This window comes from Thermobia domestica, chromosome 8, assembly GCF_964235325.1.
Source record: "Thermobia domestica chromosome 8, izTheDome1.hap1.1, whole genome shotgun sequence".
NCBI classification, from domain to species: domain Eukaryota; kingdom Metazoa; phylum Arthropoda; class Insecta; order Zygentoma; family Lepismatidae; genus Thermobia; species Thermobia domestica.
Genome location: NC_137461.1, coordinates 242,318,233 through 242,340,759, shown reverse-complemented (window position 1 = coordinate 242,340,759; position 22,527 = coordinate 242,318,233). Strand labels below are relative to the sequence as shown.

Sequence of the window (22,527 nt, the reverse complement as noted above, 5' to 3'; positions counted from 1 at the left end):
GAAAGTCTCTTGTGCAAAGTCATTTCTTACATAAATTATGAAAACGTAATGTTTTAGCAAATGGTAATAATAAATTTTAGCCATTATTACTGCGTCTTCCAAGTTATACATTGTTGCAAAACCTATCTATTAGCAAAAGAAAGTCTTCTTGAGATTTTTACATAACCCTTGAGGCTTATACAACACCGTGACCTAGACCTTGTAACAAATTTAAAGAAGATAGTATTTCGTTGTTATTGGTAATGCTTACATGTACATGTTACTAAACAATGTTTTTAGCATGAGACAGAGAAATTCAAACAACATAAAAGTCTAGTCTTTATAGATATGATAGGTTTCACACAGTAACGTTGGTGTCGAGACGACACTTCAAGATCCTTGTCTCGCCTCGATTGACAAATATCTGTCACGATCTCGTCTCGATAATTTCAAAATAAATTCTACGAAAATTTAAGATCTGTAAGTAGATAGTCTTACTCATAGTGTGTGCACATTTATTTATTTATTTTGCTTAATTTATTTTCCTTTATTCCTGACTGCAGAATTATAGTAGGTCGCGTACCCCTTCATAGTTAAGTGGCTAACGCTAATACTTTATACAGGTGTGTTCGTTATTTCAATCTTCAATGAGTGTATCATACCTTGGATAAAATCCAACTAATAATCTACATCTCATTTAAAGTAATAAATCTTGTCTCATAAAGTCTGAATATTGGCTATATAATTTAACTTTAAATTAAATGAATTTCTTTCAATTTAACGTCCCACGATTATGCTCTTTGGGCTAATGTAGAAGATGATTAAAGCAAGTGAATGATGATGGAATAATTGGTGGAATGAGAAAGTGGGAGGAAACGGGAGTAGCACGAGGAAAACCCACTGACAAGATGATGTCTACCACAAACTTATTTGGAGAGAAATCGAGCCAGCAACCCCTTCGCACCAGAGATAAGCGCTTTACCATCGAGCCACCTTGCCTTCTAAGCTCTGTCAACTGTCAATCAATCAATCGACAAACAAACTGTCAGCTCTTAATGCTCTTTTCTTGTACCCTTCTTGTTGAATCAGTGTTATTTAATCCCATACACTAGATAATGCAGTTCATAGCAGTAAGAGTGTATTTAAACGGACTAAAATTCATATTTTACAATTTCTAATTTCTTATCCGTTATATTCTTCTTTAACTGATGTGTTCACTACAAGCATTCACGAACTCTATGTTAATGCATATCGGCTATTCTTAATACCGAGGTAGTGGAATAGTGGAAGTCGTCTGATGCCGTACTCCCATTGTCCCTCACCCAAACGGGGAGAGTTTCTCTACCTTTTACTTTTGTGTATCTGCTCTGAACTAAAACTACTGAGTAGAATAAACATGAGAATTTGTTTCCTTTTTTCATGGATGTGGAATAATCTGTTTAACAACACCGTAATACTAATTTCACTGTTTTTATATATATATACGTGAACACCGCCATTTTGGATGGGGACAACATAGGGACTTGAAAATTTCAGGCAAAATATTTCTCTTGTCGAGACCTTTCCAACAATATATTACTCGACACCTTTTGTCATTTAAAATTTTCAAGTTGACCCCACGTACCCCTATATGGGGGTGTGTGGATTGGACCTTCTATAGCTCAAAACTCAAGCCCCTTAAAATAATAATGGACGTGTTTTTGTGTTTTCTCATATTCCCAGTCGAAACGACTTTAGGGGGTGGCAACGGACTTTATAGACACCCTATATATAATTCAGCAGAAGTGAAGTCCCTCTTTCTACAACTAGGAAAATAATTTTGAATTATCTATATATATAAAAGAGAACGCACAAAATCCTTTGTCCGCTCATCACGCTAATACGGCTGAACCGATTTCTTTCATTTTGGGGGGGTTGTTAGGATTTGGACCCTAGATGGTTTTTATCATATCACTTTAATTTTCAATTACCAGTGTCTTGAGATAATTGACCAATCAGGTGTCCATACGTACAAAAAATCCTTTGTCCGCTCATCACGCTAATACGGCTGAACCGATTTCTTTCATTTTTGGGGGGTTGTTAGGATTTGGACCCTAGATGGTTTTTATCATATCACTTTAATTTTCAATTACCAGTGTCTTGAGATAATTGACCATTCAGGTGTGCATACGTACAAATCCTTTGTTATTAGTTCATCATAGGTATAAAAATAAACGTATTTATATGCAACCCGCATGACCCTGTGACTCGGCGGGTTAACATAAATGACAGGCGCTATAAATCACTTGAAAGCGAAAAAGTAAAAATTATCTAAGTAACAAAGTTTATTGCGTTCGGGGATGACCGCAGCGAAGCGGGGCGGGTTGGGGTGACCGCAGCGAAGCGGGGCGGGTTAACATAAATGACAGGCGATATAATGTTAACATTAGTGCAATCTTCTATGGTTTTTATCATATCACTTGAAAGCGAAAAAGTAAAAATTATCTAAGTAACAAAGTTTATTGCGTTCCGGGGTGACCGCAGCGAAGCGGGGTGAACGCTGCTAGTAGATAATAGTAGTGATCCCCAACCTTTTCTGTCCGACAATACACTTTACTTAACGCCACACTACACACGACGCGTTTGTTTTTATATATAAAAATGTAAACCTGTAACTTTCTATAAAGTAGCTCTACCATGTAGTACTAGATATTACCGCAACACAAAATCCGTAATTTCACTACAAATATTGGATTTGTATCTCAAACTACAGTTTGCGTCGTGATAAAGAAAGAGAAGCAAATACAATGTTTGCTTTTTCTGGCTTAGTAAAACATGTTAAATGTAAAGTACAGGATAATAATTCTAATCAATTCTCAGCTTTAATTTGATACTCTTTTCTTCTTCCATGATCTTGCCCTATTTTATTCCAAAATTTCTGCTCATACTCTTCTACAATTTTAATATGAGTTTTAACCCTTTTGTGCCCCACTTTTTCTAGAAGTGACAGCACGATACCTTTTCCATGTTACGCAACATATGCTAAACATTTTTCTAGTGTAACTCTCATTCTTCTGGTGAAAAAGACCCATGGTTTGTGATGGAAAATAACACTTCCCAATGAGGCAAATAAAATCATATTTATAGACACTTTTTATTGTGAGTTTACTTCCCAATGCCCACAATAGGGTTGAAGGATTTTTTGTATCAATATTTATACGAGCAGTTGTAGTAAAACAATAGTGTTTTTAAACATATTTTTACCTGGGTATGTTCCTGAACTGTGTGGGGTAATATTGTTGGAAGATTGAATTTTCGTGCGTTACAAAGTTACGCTTCAGAATATCTTGGTAGCATTGCTTATTCAATATAAAGAGTGTCTCATAAAGAGCGCAACGTTTGAAATGCCCGCGTGAAAACTTACTACAAATGTGCTAAATGTTATGCAAGAGACTGGTCGCAAACTCCGTGGAATGTTTGATCAACGTAAGGCATCGAATACGTCGTCTGAGATAAGCCTGGTTACTAAATTTGAGAAAACCGGTTTGGTTGTGCAAAACCTTGCAACATTTTTTCACTATGACACAGTGTTGCCACACTTGGTACAATTGTACCAAATTCAGCCCTTTTTGTCATTCATCGGCCCGTTGGTACCACGCTGGCATTTTCAGCCCCTCTTGTGAAAAATTGGTACAATTCTACCCAATTCAGCACCGTTTAACAAGTACTTGTTACATTTTCAAAAGTGTCAGTAAGACTCTTCTTACATCTCACGTTACCCATACTGCATATTGGGCTCTTAAAAAATTATGTTGAACATTCATTCTGTGACGTTGCACCGCATAAGACTACGAACCTTTTGTGGAATAATCGTAATTCAAACTATACTGGGAAACAAATGACGCTAGATGGGCTCATCCGCGCCTCGCATGAAGACGAGAAAGAAGCAATGTGGTGGACATTTTAACTTTAAATAAATAAATAAAAAAACACACACACGTTGAATGTTCTGAAGAAGACCAGTGCGTGCTCAAGTAAGTCTGTAATTTATGTGCCGTTGCAAAGATTCTACAAGAAAACGGTTCTACACCGGGTCCCCCTATTTGGATGGTTTTAAAAAGTTATTTTTAAAAAGAACACTTTGTTGATTTGGACTCTTCGAAGGGGGAGGAGTGTTATAGAAGTTTACCCGTTTTAGTTTCGTGTTATAGAGCCATGTATTACACTGGTATAAAATAATGATGAATTCAGCCCTTTTGTTTAAATTTGGTACTATGTTTCAGCCCACTTCAGAGCTAGGACTGTGGCAACACTGCTATGACAACACGCTGTTTCATCGTGAAGTGCAAGATTCCTACTCGTACGGAAAAACAGATGGCGATCATATGCTATTCGGCGGTCAGAGACTGCTAACCACGAGGACAACAGATGTAAATAGTCTAACGTTCAGTGCTACCAACTTACTCAATACTACTAACTTCAGTGCTACCAACAATAATAGCGGCTTTTCAAAAGTTGCATTTTTAATAGGTCGGAGATGGCATTTGTCCCCCTATTCTATCGTGTATAAGCCCATGACTATGGCTACCCAAAGGAAATCCTTCCGCCGTCTTATACGAAACATAACAGTACACGAATTTTGAGTAAAAATATTCTCGGTACCGTCTCTATCACCATATAAAAGTACAATGCACTTCTAAACTCTGCCATTCAATATTGAAAGTGGAAGTGGTTCCTTTATGACTTCTGGTTTCTAAAGAAGGATCAACCTCCAATGACGAGCTCTATCACCGCAATACCTCCTATCTTGGATCACCTCTATCGCCTACGAACACGATACATTATTCACCGCATAGCAACATCACATCTAACACTCACAGGCCTCTTAGATCAGACCCCTGCACTCTCCCGTACTGGATATCCTCCAATAGACCATCTACTAGCGATATATGAAAGAGAAACCAATTCCGATGACTACAACCCTGAGCGTCGAATATACCAAACCCATCTTCATATCTATCGATAATAGCTTAGTCGCCATACATACTTTCCCATGACACCTATGCCATACCACTCTACTTAACCTCAAAATAACCCATCAACTCCCACGAAGCACCTCCGATAATTGGACAAGCACCACTACTGCTGAGAAGATTTCTGCTTGAACCTACAATCTACTAGCAACCTGTAAACCAACACAATAATACTCGTCACACAGTAAAATCATCACTCTGGCCACAGAGAAGGCGTTACCTTCTGCGGCCCGCCCATCACAAGATGGGAATGAAAGACAGGGAGAAAAAAAGAAGGATGAGTGGGGAAACGGATATTTGATTTAGGACGCTAATCAACATTAAATACCGTTTCTTGCTATCTTTTATCAGGTTTTGTCCTACTAGAACCAATAAGTAAATTCAAACCGGAAATTGTAATTTGTATTTTTGTCATCCTGTATGCATGTCAAAACACAACTTTTACCGATATTTTATGGATTCCTTTCTCTCAGAATCAACATTGAAACCAGAAACTGGTAATAGATGTCAATAGGTTTTTAGTTTTTAGTAACAAGAAAAGGGTATAAATGAAACTAATCTTTACGAAAAAAGAAAGAAAAAAAATGTTTTCTCGTTACCAATTACTACTTTTACTCTATGGTTATGAATGTTAACCCAAACAACCGCGCCGACTTTCTAAATTTGTGTGGGTGCATATCAATGGCGGGACATGTTATAAGTTTTCATGGAAATCTCATTATTTTTTGATAGATTTCCTTTTAGTTAAAATCTTTTATGAACACTGTCATAAAGGGCTGTGCTCGATTCTATTCACAATATAGTTCTATTTTTATTGTGGGGACTGCCTTTGACTAGGCAAGAGAAAGGTAAGGAGTGGGTGAGTGTGTTGCTTAGTTGCTTTTCGCAAATACATTTGATAACTTTGTACAAACAGTATTAAAAGTAAGAAATTATGTTTAGAAGTTGAAAATTTTAACTTCCATCTCAATGTTTTAATTGGAATTACTTTTTCATAATGGCAAGTGAGAAATATTTGTTGTTTTGTTTCTATCAAATTAAAAATCTTGTAAAACCTGCTGGGACATTTTGAGTTTTGATCAATTTTCAGGTGAGGGGGACAGATGATATAAATATGGCACTGTCCCGTCTAAAGTGGACGTCAAGAAGCCCTACCCTACCCTTCTATCAATCGTTAACTGACACAAACTTGAACAACATGCTTGAGGACAAATGGCAAATCCCAAAAAAAATGATTTATATGGCACTAAAATGCGTATATCTCTTGTTGTCAATAAAACGATCCCTCAGATCCGTCTTCGCTATATGGTTAAACCAAAAGTTTTCGACGCTGGAGACTCGAATTCGATTCCTGGCGGAGGTTCATCTGATTTGGATCCCAGTTTAAACTGTAGGTCCGCGTCTCATATGATCTCGGCTTAAAAGGGACACTTAACTCTAGTTACAAATAATAAAACAGAAAGTTGAAAGTTCTTTTGTGCTAGAATGTTTATTTAGTTATGTGGTGTGTTGTGTAAAAAACAGGACACTATTAGAAGACTGTATATTTGTCTTCTAATAGTGATATTCACTCACAAAGCAATGATGCACATAGTATTTTTAATTAGTTGACGTATCGGGTTCGATTTTCTGCGGAAGGTCCCTAAACGATAACTTAACAAACCAAACAACTACTATTAAAGCTTATATTTATAAAAGAGATTTACAAATTGATTTTCTTTTCATTTCTTTATCCCAAGTCCGAGACCTTCGAGTGGGGTGTGCGCTCCACTTGGGGGAAATTTTGAAATTTTAAGGAAACAATTGGAAATGTAGGTACGTTCAACAATGTATAGAATTTAAAAAGAAAAAATACAAATTAACTGCTAAAAGGATGGAAAAAGTTCGTAAAAAATACCTTTTCTCTTTTTTAAATACATACTTACATAAACATAAAAGCCATGAACGCTTTAGTTTACTATTTTACAAGGTAATTGCTTTTTTCTACTTATGTTAGACTAAAAAAAAATCGTTTTCAACGGTAAAACAATATTAACTGAAACGATGATTATGAAATTTTGCAATGTAATAAAACCAATACATAAATGATTTCGAATTTTAAAATATCGTTTTGAAAAACATACCAAACCAAACGGCAGGGGCAGATCCAGGACGAACTTCTGGGGGATGGGGGGGGGGTTGTATAACTGTTACTTAGAGCTACTTTTAAGAGCTCTAAACTCTGGGATGGGTTTTATTTATATATAAAATACGAAAGATTCCTCGTTTGAGGGGGGTATATATAAGCCCGATCGCCCCCCCCCCCCTGGATCTGCCGCTGCCAAACGGATCATCATCATTCCATAGAAGAAGTCCTTAGTAACGGACTGATCAATACCCAGACCAAACCACTCAAGATAGAAAATTCAAAATTGGACAGTAGATAGGATTTGTGATGAAAGTTACCACTAAGCAAGAATCTTTCTTGGAAATTCGATAAGAAAGAGAGAAAAGAAATGGCAAATAATAAGTCATTATATTCGAATCTCTGATTGATAGACAGATATACTTTTTTTATATGGACTTCTCATCTAAAATAATTAGATACATGTTTCAGCGTTATTTTTTATATTAAATTTAAAAAAGAAGAAACCAGGGTGGATAGAAAAAAAGAGGAAGGGATTTCAATAATTATACTAAGGGCCCATTAGAAACATAACATTTTGTATTTAAACTTTCCTTCGTGTTTCAGCGTCTCTTGATACTTGGCTTAGAAGGGAAGAAAATGAGATGGACAGGAAAAAAGTGAAGATTGCAATTATTTTAATAAGATGGCAGAATTCCTTAAAGTTAGTAACGAAATTTGAAATTTGGCTTTTTTACTTCAAATTATTTAGAACGTGTTTTAGTATTTGTGGAAAAAAATATTTGTTCTAAGAAAAAAGAAAAGATGTGGGAAGAAAAGAGGTTGCAATAATTACTATAATAAGATACCCACATCTCGAAGTTTCTTACAGTTAGAGATGAAATTTAGTCTTTACACTCTTCATTTAAAATAAGAATGAATTTCATAACTCAAAGCTTATTATAGAAGAAAAGAAAATATATATAAGCCGAATTATCGTATTATATAGCTCAAAATATAATATTTTAAGAAAGTCTGGTGGGAGTTTTCCAAATGTGGCTTTTTTAGGTGTGTGTAATTTAGGTGTAAGTGTGACTTTTTTAAAAAGAAAATTCTCATTTACACCTACATAGAATCTATAATCTGTGAAACTTTCGAATTACTTGGACCACCCCCAAACAGATTTTTTTTTTAAATATTAAATTTTGAGCATATATGATACGATAATTCGGTAAAAGTCAGGGTAGGAGGGCGAATCTTTTTTGGAGGTAGTTTTAGGTCAAAAGTAATAACGACCCAATTTGCATCAAGTTTCGATTTCACTATCTTACTAGGAAAGGCCTTTTGTATAATATTTTTTATTCTCGGACCGCTTTTGTAGTAACTTCTTTAAAATTTACTACACATTACGTAAAAAACATTAATAAAATACTGACTCGTACTAAGAGTTGAAGCGGTAGGACTAAGACCGGATTTTGCTATAAAATGTGTGCTTTAATAAAATTGGTGGAGCAGGAAGTGATTATTTCTAATTATAGAACTCCAGCTTACCAGCCTGTCCTTCCACCACAATACACACGATAGCCGGAGGTCTATTGGATTTTAATTTTTTGAACTAAATTTTCCTCATATTTATTTCTTTCTGTAACAAATACTTCTAATAAAATGAGTAGGCTAGTGTAACTAAGAGTAAGTTTACAGTGGGGAGCATTTAATCCAACAGTGGAGATATCAAGACGTTTTGCAACCAGGTTTCTTCCAGACATGTTTTTAGGGAGTCACTGCCCCCCCCCCCCGTAGCTCTGAGAGTGTTCCCGGAGGAGACTAAAATAATACGTCTATAATATAATAATAAATACAATAGTATCAGCAGTGCCCCCGGAATACGAAGTGTGCCCCCCTGGAACATAGTTTCTGAAAGAAAAAACACTGCTTGCAACAGCAACAAATTTCAGTACTATATAAATTATAATTTATATTACTATTATTAATAAAAAAATCAATTAAATATGTCACGATGTAATGGGCTTTCGGTTAAGTGTGCTGTCAGTCGAAAAATATTTCGAACCACTGGTTTAACTTGAAAGGTATAGCCGTGGGACGTTACATTAAATATTTCAAAATCTTCTCAAAGCTTTTTTTTTTATCTTTTACTAAGAAAATTAACTCAAAAATGGATTCCTTTACCTTTGAGACTGATTACCTAGCTGATACAGTTATAATCTCTGCATCTTGAATTCTGCTGTTTTTCATAATCATTGATTAAAGTCATTAATGATATACATTGAATTTACTGTGGTACGAAATAATTGCTAACAATATTACTTCAGGATGTACTAAGTGACCGGGATCTAGGTTAGCATCTGAAGATATAAAATCTTAATTGATGTTATGAAAAAAAAAAAAACTTCTTCACCTTAGTTATTTTCTCAAATTCATATCCTACGATAACCAACATCTTCCCTTTCAGTTGAACATTGCCCAAAACCATGCTGCTTTCTAAAACAAACTGTAAAATCATCCTAACAAAAATCTTTGAGAAGCAACCTATTCATTTGATCTTTATCAACTTTAGGATTAGTGTGGCAGCCCAGAGTAGAGGTCTGCATGGGTCGGAATTTTTAGCCCGAGCCCGGTCCGTGAATGGTGAATTTACAATGTGAGGCCCGACTCCAGTCCGAAATATGTTTTAACATTTAGGCCCGAGTCCTTTCCGAGCTCGTATAATAATCAAATGAGCCCGAAATAAGCCCGAATTATAGAAACTTAATATACTAATTAACGCAAACTTGTATTTTTATGTACAGCAATTAGAGGTTTAATTTTGTAATTGTGCTTTAAAAGTTCTCCAGAAAGAACGGTGCAATATATATCGTTGTACAGTATATTTACAAAGTGAGGACCAAAAAGGCCCGAGAAATATGGTTGTATATTAAAAAATTTACGGCAGGAGCCCGGCCCGGGCCCAAAGTTATATATGCTTTGTAGGACCGAACCCGTACAGACCTCTAGCCCGGAGTGCAATATTTTTACTTTCCTTCATGGAAATGAGGCCTTATTGAGAACATTCTTTGAAACTTTTCGTTTCTTACCCTGTTACTGCATGACACTACTTGTCAGTATAGTTAATTGAATCTCAGGTTAGTGTCAATATTATTCCCCACCATTGATGTAAGGGTCAGTTAGTAGCGAGCATATTATTGCCCACTAGTGATATAAAGAAGGAAAAAAATCATTCTCGTTCGTTCTCTCTCATTCTCACTCTCATTCTCATTCATGAGTTTCGCTCTTGTAAATTTTAACTAATAAAAGTAGAAAAGAATGGAAACTCATAAAGTAAACCACTTAGAAATAGTGTACTACCAAATAATATAATAGAAAATTGTTGAGTGTTCAATTTATGAGTCCTTTCTCTTCAGTTTAATGTCCTATGATTATGGCCTTTAGACTAAAGGAAGCTATGGTCAAGGCAAGTGAATGATGATGGACGAATTGGTGGGATGAGAATGTGGCACGAAAACTTGTCCATCACAAATTTACTTGGCCGGGAATCAAACCAGGGGCCCCCAGTCAAAAGGCTAGCGCTCTACAACTGAGCCACCGTACCTCCTGCTCAGTTTACTATATAATTTTTGAGTTGTGTGTCACTAAAGCCAATATTAGTTTACCATCGCGTTATTGACGAAAATTCGAGGAAATATGGGGAAATCAAATAGATAGCTCCCTATACATCATATGGGAAACCATAAGTGATGTTGCAGAGGACCATGTAGTGTGAGACTGAAGTTCAAAAAGAATACGAAAAAAAAATGGAATGAAATCTTTTAGTTCTATGTCACACCATTATACTCTGTAGGCTAAAGAAGACGACGATTAATGAAAATTAAATGAAATCTTCCAGTTTTACGTCCCACGATTATGCCGGTTAGGCTAAAGAAGACGGTAATGATGAGAAATGAATGCAATGGTGGAATGAATAAAGTGGGAGGAAGCGTGAGAACTCGGAGAGAAAACCCACACACATGGTTTTTGTCCATCACAAAGTCCACTTGGCGCGAACTGGAATCGAACCAAGGACCCCACGCACCAGAGGTGAACGCTCTACCACCGAGCCATTGCTGAGCGATTAATGAAAATGAAAGATTATGAAAAAATGAAAGATTATGAAAGATTATGTAGAATTAAGAGAGAGGTCCTCGAGAAAACCCACGGATATAATATTGTGCACCACAACCACAAAACCACGTTTACTGAAATTGAAGCAAGGATTCTTCGCAACGAAGGTGACCATTCTGGCATTAAGACACTATGTGTGCAAGAAATAATATGAAGCTGAGAGACTTGAGCCCTATTATAAGGTTTATTATTAAGTAAGAAAATCACGTTCTCTGCTCAGATTCAAATAGAGCAGCTCTTTTAGCCAGATGCCGCTCTAGGAAACTAGGAAATTAAACTAGTAGCACAATACCCTCAAACTGACCTTTCGGTATGTCTTCATTTTTTTTCAGACAAGAAAGAAGGGAAGTGTTTCTTAATTGTGCAAACACATGCACTTGCAACATAATATGAACGGCCGTGACATTTAGGGGAAAGCGAGAGGATTAGGTAAAGCAGTTATCCTTGACAACCAAGGAGGTAGCACGTGGCACTTAATCCTTCCGTTACAGGTTTCAATTGGGCTTCCGTAGCATAAAACATACTTTAACACATTTTTGTGTCATTTACTGCTACAGTTGCCACTCACACTAGATCAAAGAAAAAAAGTTATGTATGTCATAGGAACATGCTCTTTCGTTCCTTCCCTTTGGTAATTTTTCAATCAAATTATTTTCAGTGCTCTGTTGAAACATTTCTTTCAGAAAAAATAAATGTCTGCAATTGAAGGTAACGAATAATACTCTCAATATTATTCAGTTATTTAATCATATATATTTTTCTTCATTATTCAAATGTTCATTTTTTTAAGTATCCAAACAACATATTTTTTTATTATTGAGTTGAGTTGATCTTGGGTTTAACGTCCCGTTCAGCAGCGAGGCTAAATGAGATGTGGACCTACTGATTAACGTGGAATCCGAACCACATGAGCTCCCGCCGGGATAATACATTAGAATATAATTGGTTGGTATTTGAATATTTCTAACTATGCTGGAACAACTGAAGTGTGGATCAAAGAGTGCTAAACCGATTCATTATTGGTGCCATTAAGTTTCACACACACAACTACTTTTGTATACAGCAGTGTAATAAATTTTCACTGAATTACGCAACATCAGTTTATGGTTCCATTTCTGGACATCACATGTAAGTCTAGGTGTAATAACTCTTTGTGATTTAACAATTTTGTATATTAATACAAAATCTCATAGGTATTCGTGTGGACGAAATGCAAAGAGCACGCTACAAAACAGCCATTGCAGCAGACGCATCATACGCGTCTAGAATCATTTTTCGTTATTAGAATATTTTCTCGAATAATTGTTCGTTATTAGAATATTTTCTCTAGTAATTGTTCGTTATTAGAATATTTTCTCCAGTAATATTTCGTTATTAGAATATTTTCTCTAGTAATTGTTCGTTATTAGAATATTTTCTCGAATAATTGTTCGTTATTAGAATATTTTCTCTAGTAATTGTTCGTTATTAAATATTTTCTCGAATAATTGTTCGCTTTTAGAATATTAGCTCTAATAATTGTTCGTTGTTAGAATATTTTCTCTAATAATTGTTCGTTATTAGAATACTAGCAGCGTTCACCCCGCTTCGCTGCGGTCACCCCGGAACGCAATAAACTTTGTTACTTAGATAATTTTTACTTTTTCGCTTTCAAGTGATATGATAAAAACCATAGTAGATTGCAGTAAATGTTAACATTATGTCTCGGTTCAGACGTGCAGAAAAGTCTGTTGCGGGCCCGCAACAGAACGGACCCGCGCGAGCCGGAAATACATTGGTTCTTATCGTTCACGCCACACGTGCAGACTTTCCCGCACGACTCTGCTGCGGACCCGCAGCGGGCAAAAATTGAGTTGCGGGGACTGCTGGCTCGCAGCGAGTCCGCACAGGTGTTGCGGGTCGGAAAACCATTGCTGGCAATGAGGCAAGCCACACGTGCAGACTTTCCCGCGCCCGCAGAAATGGAAAGCGAAGAACTGAATGAAGAAATATTCATTAACGAAATACAAAAATATCACGAGATATGGAATTTAAAGTGCGAAATGTATAGAGATAGAAATAAAAAACTGGATGCATGGAATAAGGTGTGTGAAACCTTATGTGAGAAATTTAATGAAAAAACAGAAGAAAAAAAAACAGCATTGCTATGTATTATTATTACTTTTCAATGTAAAAATCTAATATTCATGTAGTGTTTACATTTGATTTTCGTTTAGCGTCCCTTTCCAGCAGAGAGGCTATGAATACTTTTTTGTGATAACAATAGACAACAAATACGCTTGGAGAAAAAGCCTTTATTGTTAATGCAGTTTCTTTGATGAGATTTCTTGTCACTCACTCCGGAATGAACCGACTGTTTATAACGTACGTTGCATTATACTTTAGGTCGAGGCAAGGGCGCCCATCAGGGAGGGCAAGGTGGGGGCGTTCGCCCCCCTAAGAGGAAATTGTACTTGGGAATATCGAAAACCCAATAGACTTTTTACATTAGTTGCACCAAAATATGAAACTATATTTGAAAAGTCGCTTATATTTGCCCCCCCCCCTTGAAAACCACAACATGGGCGCTCTTGGGTCGAGGTCACGTATTATATAGCTTTTGTGCTCAAAAGGGACGCTGAACTCCAAAACAACCATCAACATAATAGCAGAAGAGAAAAGAAAGAAAAAACATCGTTTTTCGGCTGACAATTGTTGTCTTTATTTGTTAATGTCCTAAATTAAAAAAAAAATAGAGTTAACACGAAAATTGTTGAACATCAGGGTACTCATGTGATTAAAAAATAAAAAAGCATGCTCGAGATGTAACAGAAATATTTTCGTTTCTTGTGCAATTGATAATATTGTGCACGTCGTTGCTATTCTAGAGATAACAACTGAATGTTTTCTTACATAAAGAACAACTTAAACAAAGTTATCTTGCCATGGAACTCTACCTATGTCGCTTACAAAATAATCAGCCCATCTGTTTCTGCTTCCGTTTGCTGCGTTGCCTCCTTTTGGTGTGCTACACGTATTGGGGATTTCCTCAAAACCTTCTATCGTTAAATGTCACAATTATAAAAATGTTTCCTTTTTCTCAGCTTATAAATGGATTATTCGGAAACACTAAATCCATTATTTTTATTTAAGAGTTTACATTAAGAATTTTACATCTCCAATCTAAGCGAGTCCTATACTTTCTCAATATATAACGGGAAATGTCACTACTATAGGAATGAAATGAAATCTTTGAGTTTTACCTCGCACGATTATACCGGGTAGGCTAAAGGAAATAATAATGATGATGATAAATGAATGAAATGGTGGAATGAATAAAGTGGGAGGAAACGGGAGAACCCCGAGAAAACTCACGCACACGGTGCTTCTCGCACCACAAAGCCCACTTGACGCAAACTGGGCTCGAACTAGAGGTGAACACACTATCACTGAACCATCGGATCCCACTACTATAGAAATCCCCCATCTCCCCTTCAAGAGAAAATTTTCAGACACTGAAACCTGTGCTCCATTATTTTTAATATGAGTTTACGTGCCGAATTTTACATCTCTAACTGAAGCGAATCCTCACATTCGGTAGTTTGTGAATAAATAAAGGGAAATTTTACTATTATTGAAACGCCCCCTCTTGAGCGAGATATTCGGGAAGTCTCAAATAAATGTCTCATTTTTAGTTTAAGGCCACCAACTATGTCAAAAAATCGAAATTAGTCACGCAATTGTTAAACTACGCTAGTGGCCACTAATAAAGTCTGAAAATGTCTATGAATAGGTCTCCGAATGTTTAACTTTCTGTACTCTTACAAACGATAATTAGTTACCATAATTAACTTACCTTAATGTAACAGCCAGAGCTCCTCCGTGGCTAAGCGGTTAGCGTACCCGCCTTTGGCGTGGGAGGCGCGGGTTCGATTCTCGTCGGGAGCTCATGTGGTTCGGATTCCACATTAATCAGTAGGTCCACGTCTCATATAGCCTCGCTGCTGAACGGGACGTTAAACTCAAAATCAACTCATTAATGTAACAGCCAACATTTCAATTGGTGGTATCGCAAGTCTCATGAAAATATCTTCTGCTTTAATTTTATCACTTATTTTCGATAAGAGTTCATCAAATGAAGTGATGCTCATGCGAAAATAATTAAAGGTCTTTTCTTCGTCATTGCGGAAATCAATAAACATGGAAGAAAATTTACCTTTAAGCAGTCGTGAGCTTACGTACGGATGAACCCAGTATCGTCTCTGTTTCTTCCTTAGGATATTACTGGCTAAGTATACAAAAACAGCACGTTTTCTTCTTTCAATTTCCGTCTTCATTCAACTGCAGCTGAAAATAAAATGAGCTGTTTTCTATGTCTATGTGAAGTGGTTGGGCTGAGATGCCCGCACGAGTCTGCTGCGAGTCTGTTGCGGGCCCGCAACAGACTTTTCTGCACGTCTGAACCGAGCCTATATCGCCTCTCATTTATGTTAACCCGCCCCGCTTCGCTGCGGTCACCCCGGAACGCAATAAACTTTGTTACTTAGATAAAAAAAACCATAGTAGATTGCAGTAAATGTTAACATTATATCGCCTGTCATTTATGTTAACCCGCCGAGTGACACGGTCATGCGGGTTGCATATAAATACGTTTATTTTTACCTATGATGAACTAACAAAGGATTTGTACGTTATGGACACTTGAATGGTCAATTATCTCAAGACACTGGTAATTAAAAATTAAAGTGATATGATAAAAACCATCTAGGGTCCAAATCCTAATAACCCCCCAAAAATGAAAGAAATTGGTTCAGCCGTATTAGCGTGATGAGGGAACAAAGGATTTGTACGTTCTCTTTTATATATATAGATTTCTCAAATAATTATTCGTTATTAGAATATTTTCCCTAATGATTGTTCGTTATTAGAATATTTTCTCGAGTAACTGTTCATTACTAAAATATTTTCCCGAATAATTGTTCTTTGCTACTGCTTCAGCGGCGCAAATTTCACGATCCTGCCTATAAGCTTTTGTATTAATATACAAAGCTGTTAAATCACAATGGGCTATTAATCTAGATCTGCTTGTGATGATCAGAAGTGGAACCGTAAACTGATATTGCATAAAGCAGTGAAAATTTATTACATCAAAAATTTGTTTAGAATCATGTTATCTAGTAATACTAAAAAAACTACCTGCAAAATCCAACTTCAATTACAAGAAATCATAATTTCTCTATTATAGGTTTCCACACCATTTACTGTTATAATTTTCAGCGAAATCGAACATGTTCATGCGCTTAACTATATTATCAACCAATTATTTACCTGTATGAGTATGCTTACTTTCGCTTATAATCGGAACAGTAAATTCTATGCAAAATTGTAATAAAGAAATTATGAGATTGTATAATTAAAGTAGGATATTTTTTCAGGTAGTTACTTAATACCAATAAAATATAGGAAACATATCATTTTAAACAAGCCTTTTATATAATAAATTTTCACTAGTCTATGTTGCATCACAGTCTGTAGTTAAATCACATACATTTTTTTGGATCATAAGATCCAATATATTTCTATCAAAAATTTTCTTGTACATCTTATATCTGGAGAACTACATACAGTGTAGCCAAACCCAAACTATCATTTAACTCAGTATAGTGAGTTTATTCCGTAGAAAATAGGGACACTTGGGCCGTGCAAATATTTTGTAGCTCGTGATCCAAGATTCAATATATTTTTCAAACAGAAATTTTCTTGTACGCCTTATATCTGGAGAACTACATATAGTGTAGCCAAACCCAAACTATCACTTAACTCAGTATGATGTGCTTATTCCGTAGAAAATACGAAAACTTGATTTAGGGACTGTTCAAAAATTTTAGGAACCCTAATCTAAAAAGCAATTATTGGCCAAGATCGTAATCTTTTGATGCACTTTTTTGGATTGATAAAAGAGAATCAAAATTTCTTCTGCAAGTTTCTTGTGATTCTGAGAAGTAAGAGACCACGGGTCCTCTAGAATGGTATCCCAATGCTTTTAATGGTATCCAGTGGTATCTAATTGCTTCAGTCTATTATTATTATTATTATTATTATTATTATTATTATTATTATTATTATTATTATTATTATTATTATTATTATTATTATTATTATTATTATTATTATTATTATTATTATTATTAATAGTAGTAGTAGTTTTGAAGGTTTAATTTTTTCGAATAACCATCAGGAACGCCCATCAAGTATTTCGGAGGGCCCCATATGATATAATACTCAACTTGTGGTTTATCCTATTGCACATTGATATTACGATCGAACAAATCAGAGAACATATCTCTTTGGAAACCCAGGAGATTATTGTTTGATACATTGGTTAGATAATGACATCAATATCAGGAGACCATAAACTGTTTTTGTGTAAGATGAAATGAAACAAAATAAGATGAGAAGAAAATGAAATGAAATCTTTCAGTTTTTAACGTTCCACGCTTATGCCCGTCATGATAAGAGTTGAGTTGAGTTGATTTTAAGTTTAACGTCCCTTTTAGCAGTGAGGCTATATGAGACGGGACGTGGAACGTGGAATCCGAACCATATGAGCTCCCGCCTGGAATTGAACCCGGATCTCCCACGCCAAAACCGCGTACGTTAACCGCTTGGCCACAAAGGAACTCCCCGTAATGATAAGAGAGATGGATGATTAAGGCAAGTGAACGGTGGTGGAAGAATTGGTATGTGGGAGTACCCCAAGAAAACCCACGTACACAATGTTGCCACTAGAAAATTATTTGTTCAGTCGTCGAACCAGGGACCCCACGCACCAGAGGTAGGGACTCTATCACTGAGCCACTATACCTCAAGATTGAGAAAAGCTGGTTCGAGAGATCGAACTAGGAATACTACGTAACAAGAACGTAGTACAAAGCTTTATTACACAAAATCTTACTTGCATAGGGCTTTCTCGAAGCCAAGTGGCTAGAGCGTATATTTTCTGTGGGCGTGGTTCCGGGCTCTTCTTCTAATATAGATCCTTGCTTCAAATACAAACTAGAGCACTGGCTCAGATTCTATTTTACTCAGAAGATTTCATATGATACAGTTTTTGTGCTGGAAACGCACATTCAATCAATTCAATGCAATTCAATCAAGAATTAATTCACACATGAATTTACATTTTCTTCTAGTATAAGGCAATTCGTCTTCGTATATTTCCGAGAATCAGGTTCCTGACGGAGATTTAATATAATAGAAATATCGAGAGTGTTAGGACACTTTAGAGAAGCATCACAACTGCAGCATCAGTATATTACTTTCCACCAATCATATGTGTTACTTCCTGTCCATAAATGTATCTTGGAATGTACGAGCTTACATAAATCATATAATATCAAGCTTTAAGCAACACAATTAGTACACAATCTCAATCGCGTAATAATTCCACACCGTATACTAAAATCTGAACACTCATCTATAAAAAGAAGAATTTCCAAAGTTGAAAAAGAGAGAAGAAAATTACACGAAGACTTAAAGAAATACACATCCCATTGCGATCAGGAATTGCTGTTAAAGAATCTCTGCATTATTTATGATTTCGCTAAGAGAGAAGAACAATAGTTACATTTTAAGCCCTGTCATAATGTTTATATTGTGCCACTTTCAAAATTACAATCGTATTTCTATAAAAGGAATATATACGATTATTGTAAGTTTACCATAAAATTTCCACAAGAAGAACATGGACAAATTAGCAACTATTGTAAGTTTACCATAAAACTTTTACAAGAAAACCATGGACAAATTAGCAACTATTTTGAGATTACCGCAAAATTTCTACATGAAGATCATTGAGAAATTAGCAACTATTGTAAGTTACCCTAATATTTCTACAAGAACACCGTGGACAAATTAGGAGCTATTGGAAGTTACGACTACAGTTCTGCAAGAACACCATGGACAAATTAGCAACTATTGTCAGGTATCTTTCTCTCCCTTCGTGGAAAGGGGAGGGTCTTATCGAAGTTTAAGGCCAGACAACATACATTATACTTGGTCATCTGTAATTGACGCATGGAGTGTCAACGTTTTATATGATCCACAGTTTGTTCTTTCTCAATCAAATAGTTTCGATCGCGGGCTGATGTTCACATTTCAATTCCATCGGGAATCGAACCAAAGACCTCTCATACTAATTCGGCTACAGAAAAATATCAAGCGATACACCTACACTGTGGCTTATTAGCCATTGAAAATTGTCTTCTTTATAATTAATTAAAATAGTTGGGAATTACGTATTTTAACAATTTGTGATAATTGCTTGATCAAAAACATCAAAATTGTTTTTTCAAGTAATAACATAATTGTAACTTACGTAATTCAAGGTCAGCCAGGAGAATTGGTACTTGTGTCAATAGAATTAATACTTGTGCAATGCCTAATTGGAGTCTCGTTGCCATATTGATGTAATGAAAGATACGACGACTATGGGAGAATTCTGGCCACCCAACTGTCTTCTTCGAAACAGAAATAAGAACTGACCAACCATGAATTCCCACTGACCCACTATGTCCCCAAATGATAGAGAAAGGTACAGAAACAAGGGCATGACAAACTATGAGAGGATGAAGAGGAAAAAGAAGAAGGAGACGCGAAATTGGGACATATAAACATATGAACTCAACAAATGTATTCTCCATTTCATCATACTTGTATATAATATTGCATCACAGTTCCATGAGCTAATACTCACTTTCTACTGAAGGAGGAACGTTAGGTCATTGGTCCGCTGCATACAGTGTTTAAAAAGAGTCAATCTTTGGAGTGACAATATTGCATTAATTTACACAAACGGTTGATAGATGAAAATTTTAACTTCATTATTAGGTAGACCGTAAATTATACCTTCTACTGGTGGCATCTGGAACGGCCAGCGTTATCGTTGTGTGTGTGTGTGTGTGTGTGTGTGTTCGAAGCTCTCCCAGTTTGTCAAGTAGCTATGTGCTCATCTTTGGTGCACCACGTCTCGGGTTCTATCCCCGGAGGAAGTACTTTGAAAGTTGAACATGTTACATTGGCTTGGATTCTATTTTAAACTGTAGGTACGCTTCTCATATAGCCTCTATTCAAAGAGACGTTGAAATCCAATTCAACTAATGATCGGGGCCGCGGTGGCTCAGTGGTAGAGTGTTCATCTTTGCTGCGCGGGTCCCTAACTGGGGCTTAGCTCGCGCCAAGTGGAGTTTGTGGCGAACAAACATCGTGTATGATTCATGGGTTTTCTCGGAGTTTTCCCGTTTCCCCCACGTTCTTCAATCCATAATTGCATTCATTTCTCATTATCACCGCTTCCTTTAGCCTAGCCGTCATAACCGTGGGACGTAAAACTGAAAAAATTCATTTCATTTTTTCCAATCCAACCAATGCTTTCTGAATGGGAACTTCGGTTCCATTCCCGGTGGAGTACAAGAAGTTTGAGTCCCATGTAAAGTTGTAAGTGCAAACTTTCTTTCCAAGGGAGAGGAAAATGAGTGTCAAATCAACCATGGCTCAAAGTGGTTCAGAGAGAAAAAGGTTTCTGCTTCGAACCCAGATGGAAAGATACAATGTTCTTTTTTTTTGTCTTTCTTTCGTTTTGTTCAATATTTCCATCCATTATCAGTCCATTAACACTTACAATACGTCTTCCTTAAGCTAAATGAAATAGCAGAGGAATTCTAAATAAAGGATCGAACATCAATTTACAATACTTGTAAGAAACAAACTACCGTGAAGTAAGAAAGGAACAGTGCAAGTCGTGGTGTTGGTAGAAGGAACAGATGATGTTAGTAGAAGTGAGGTAGGTAAGTAGAATTAGAAAAAATACTGAAGACAAAAAAAAAAGAAAAAGGATAGGAAGAAAATAATCATAAAATGGTGTAGGAGTTGCTGAACAAGAAACGAGGCAACGCAAAAGAGAAAAAAAGAATGAAAACAAAAGTGTTATTTGCCAAGTGATATTACGAACAAGTTATACAAGACGGAAACGTTAGCGTATACGGGAAAGTATTTCAAAGTTCTTTTTTTCGTTTTTAATAATTTGTGACAAGGAACATGTAAGTAATGGTAGAATAGCTTTATGAATGAAGGTTAACAAGATAAGACTTTTTTAATTCATAAATCATAAAATATTTTATTCAAATTCAATCCAATGATGTTTACCTTCGACTTACATAATAAAACTTGAAGGTCGGAAAATATAATTTTAAAAAAATGTACACATACCCTTGCTGAAGCCAAAAGTGTTGTTATATATATATAAATCAGAGACTAGTCTAGTAATATATTAATATCATTTGGCTAGATTCCATGTAAGATTGAATAAAGGATGGGTCTCTCAAGTGTTATCATATTTCCTTTTAAAAATACAGGGTGTTCAGAAAGTAATTATGCAGTTTACCTGGATCACAATGATGTCACACAAGACGTTGGTCTTCAATCAAACCGGACCTGTGAACAAATACCTGGTCAAATAGGGTTCAAATATGGTTCAAATATGGTTAACAATGGAAAATGTTGTATTATTAATTGACAATCATATTAGTCATCACTTAGCACACCACAACATGGCACTGCATAGTTACTTTCTGAACACCCGATATTTCAATTTATATAGACCCTAATTATGAAATGTAAATACAGTGCTTAGAAACTTATTATCCAGTTTAAAATATGTTAAAGTAAAACTGGAAGGTCTACTTGCTAGCATTTTAAAATTGACGTTATTCATCGTTAAACATATGAACGTTGAGTTTAATTTAATATGTGACTATAAATAAGATCTAGAAAATTTATAATGTAAAGTTTACAATCCATAATCAAAAGGACTATGGCAACATAAATTTATGTTCTATATACAATCTGCTTAGGTTTACTTCCAATGATGTCTGCTTATAACGCACGACACTATTATTATTATTATTATTATTATTATTATTATTATTATTATTATTATTATTATTATTATTATTATTATTAGTATTATTATTATTATTAGGCTCAGGAAGGTTTAATCTCGTTGGGTGCCTCACACTTTGACTGAACAGCAGAAGCGCATGCGTGTGGAATGGTGTGAAGAAATGCTTGCAAGATTTGATGGAGGCAATTTTCGACTCGTCTCTGACATTGTTACTGGTGATGAGACTTGGATCTATCAATTTGACCCTGAAAATAAACCCCCCAGTATACAGTGTGGATCTTTCCAGACGAAAATCCACCCACGAAAGTGAAGCGACC

The 22,527-nt window shown here is 35.9% G+C and overlaps 1 protein-coding gene across 1 annotated transcript in view; it reads right to left on the bottom strand.

Annotated features, from left to right (window-relative positions):
• LOC145692524 (protein takeout-like) overlaps nucleotides 1–19,804 on the bottom strand; it is a 73,411-nt gene extending 53,607 nt beyond the window's left edge. Inside the window, exon 1 of the mRNA XM_081767831.1 lies at nucleotides 19,628–19,804. Within this exon, the coding sequence (XP_081623957.1) occupies nucleotides 19,628–19,712 (85 nt within the window). The 5' untranslated portion in view covers nucleotides 19,713–19,804. The remainder of the gene's footprint in view (nucleotides 1–19,627) is intronic.
• Between the last annotated feature and the right edge of the window lie 2,723 nt (nucleotides 19,805–22,527).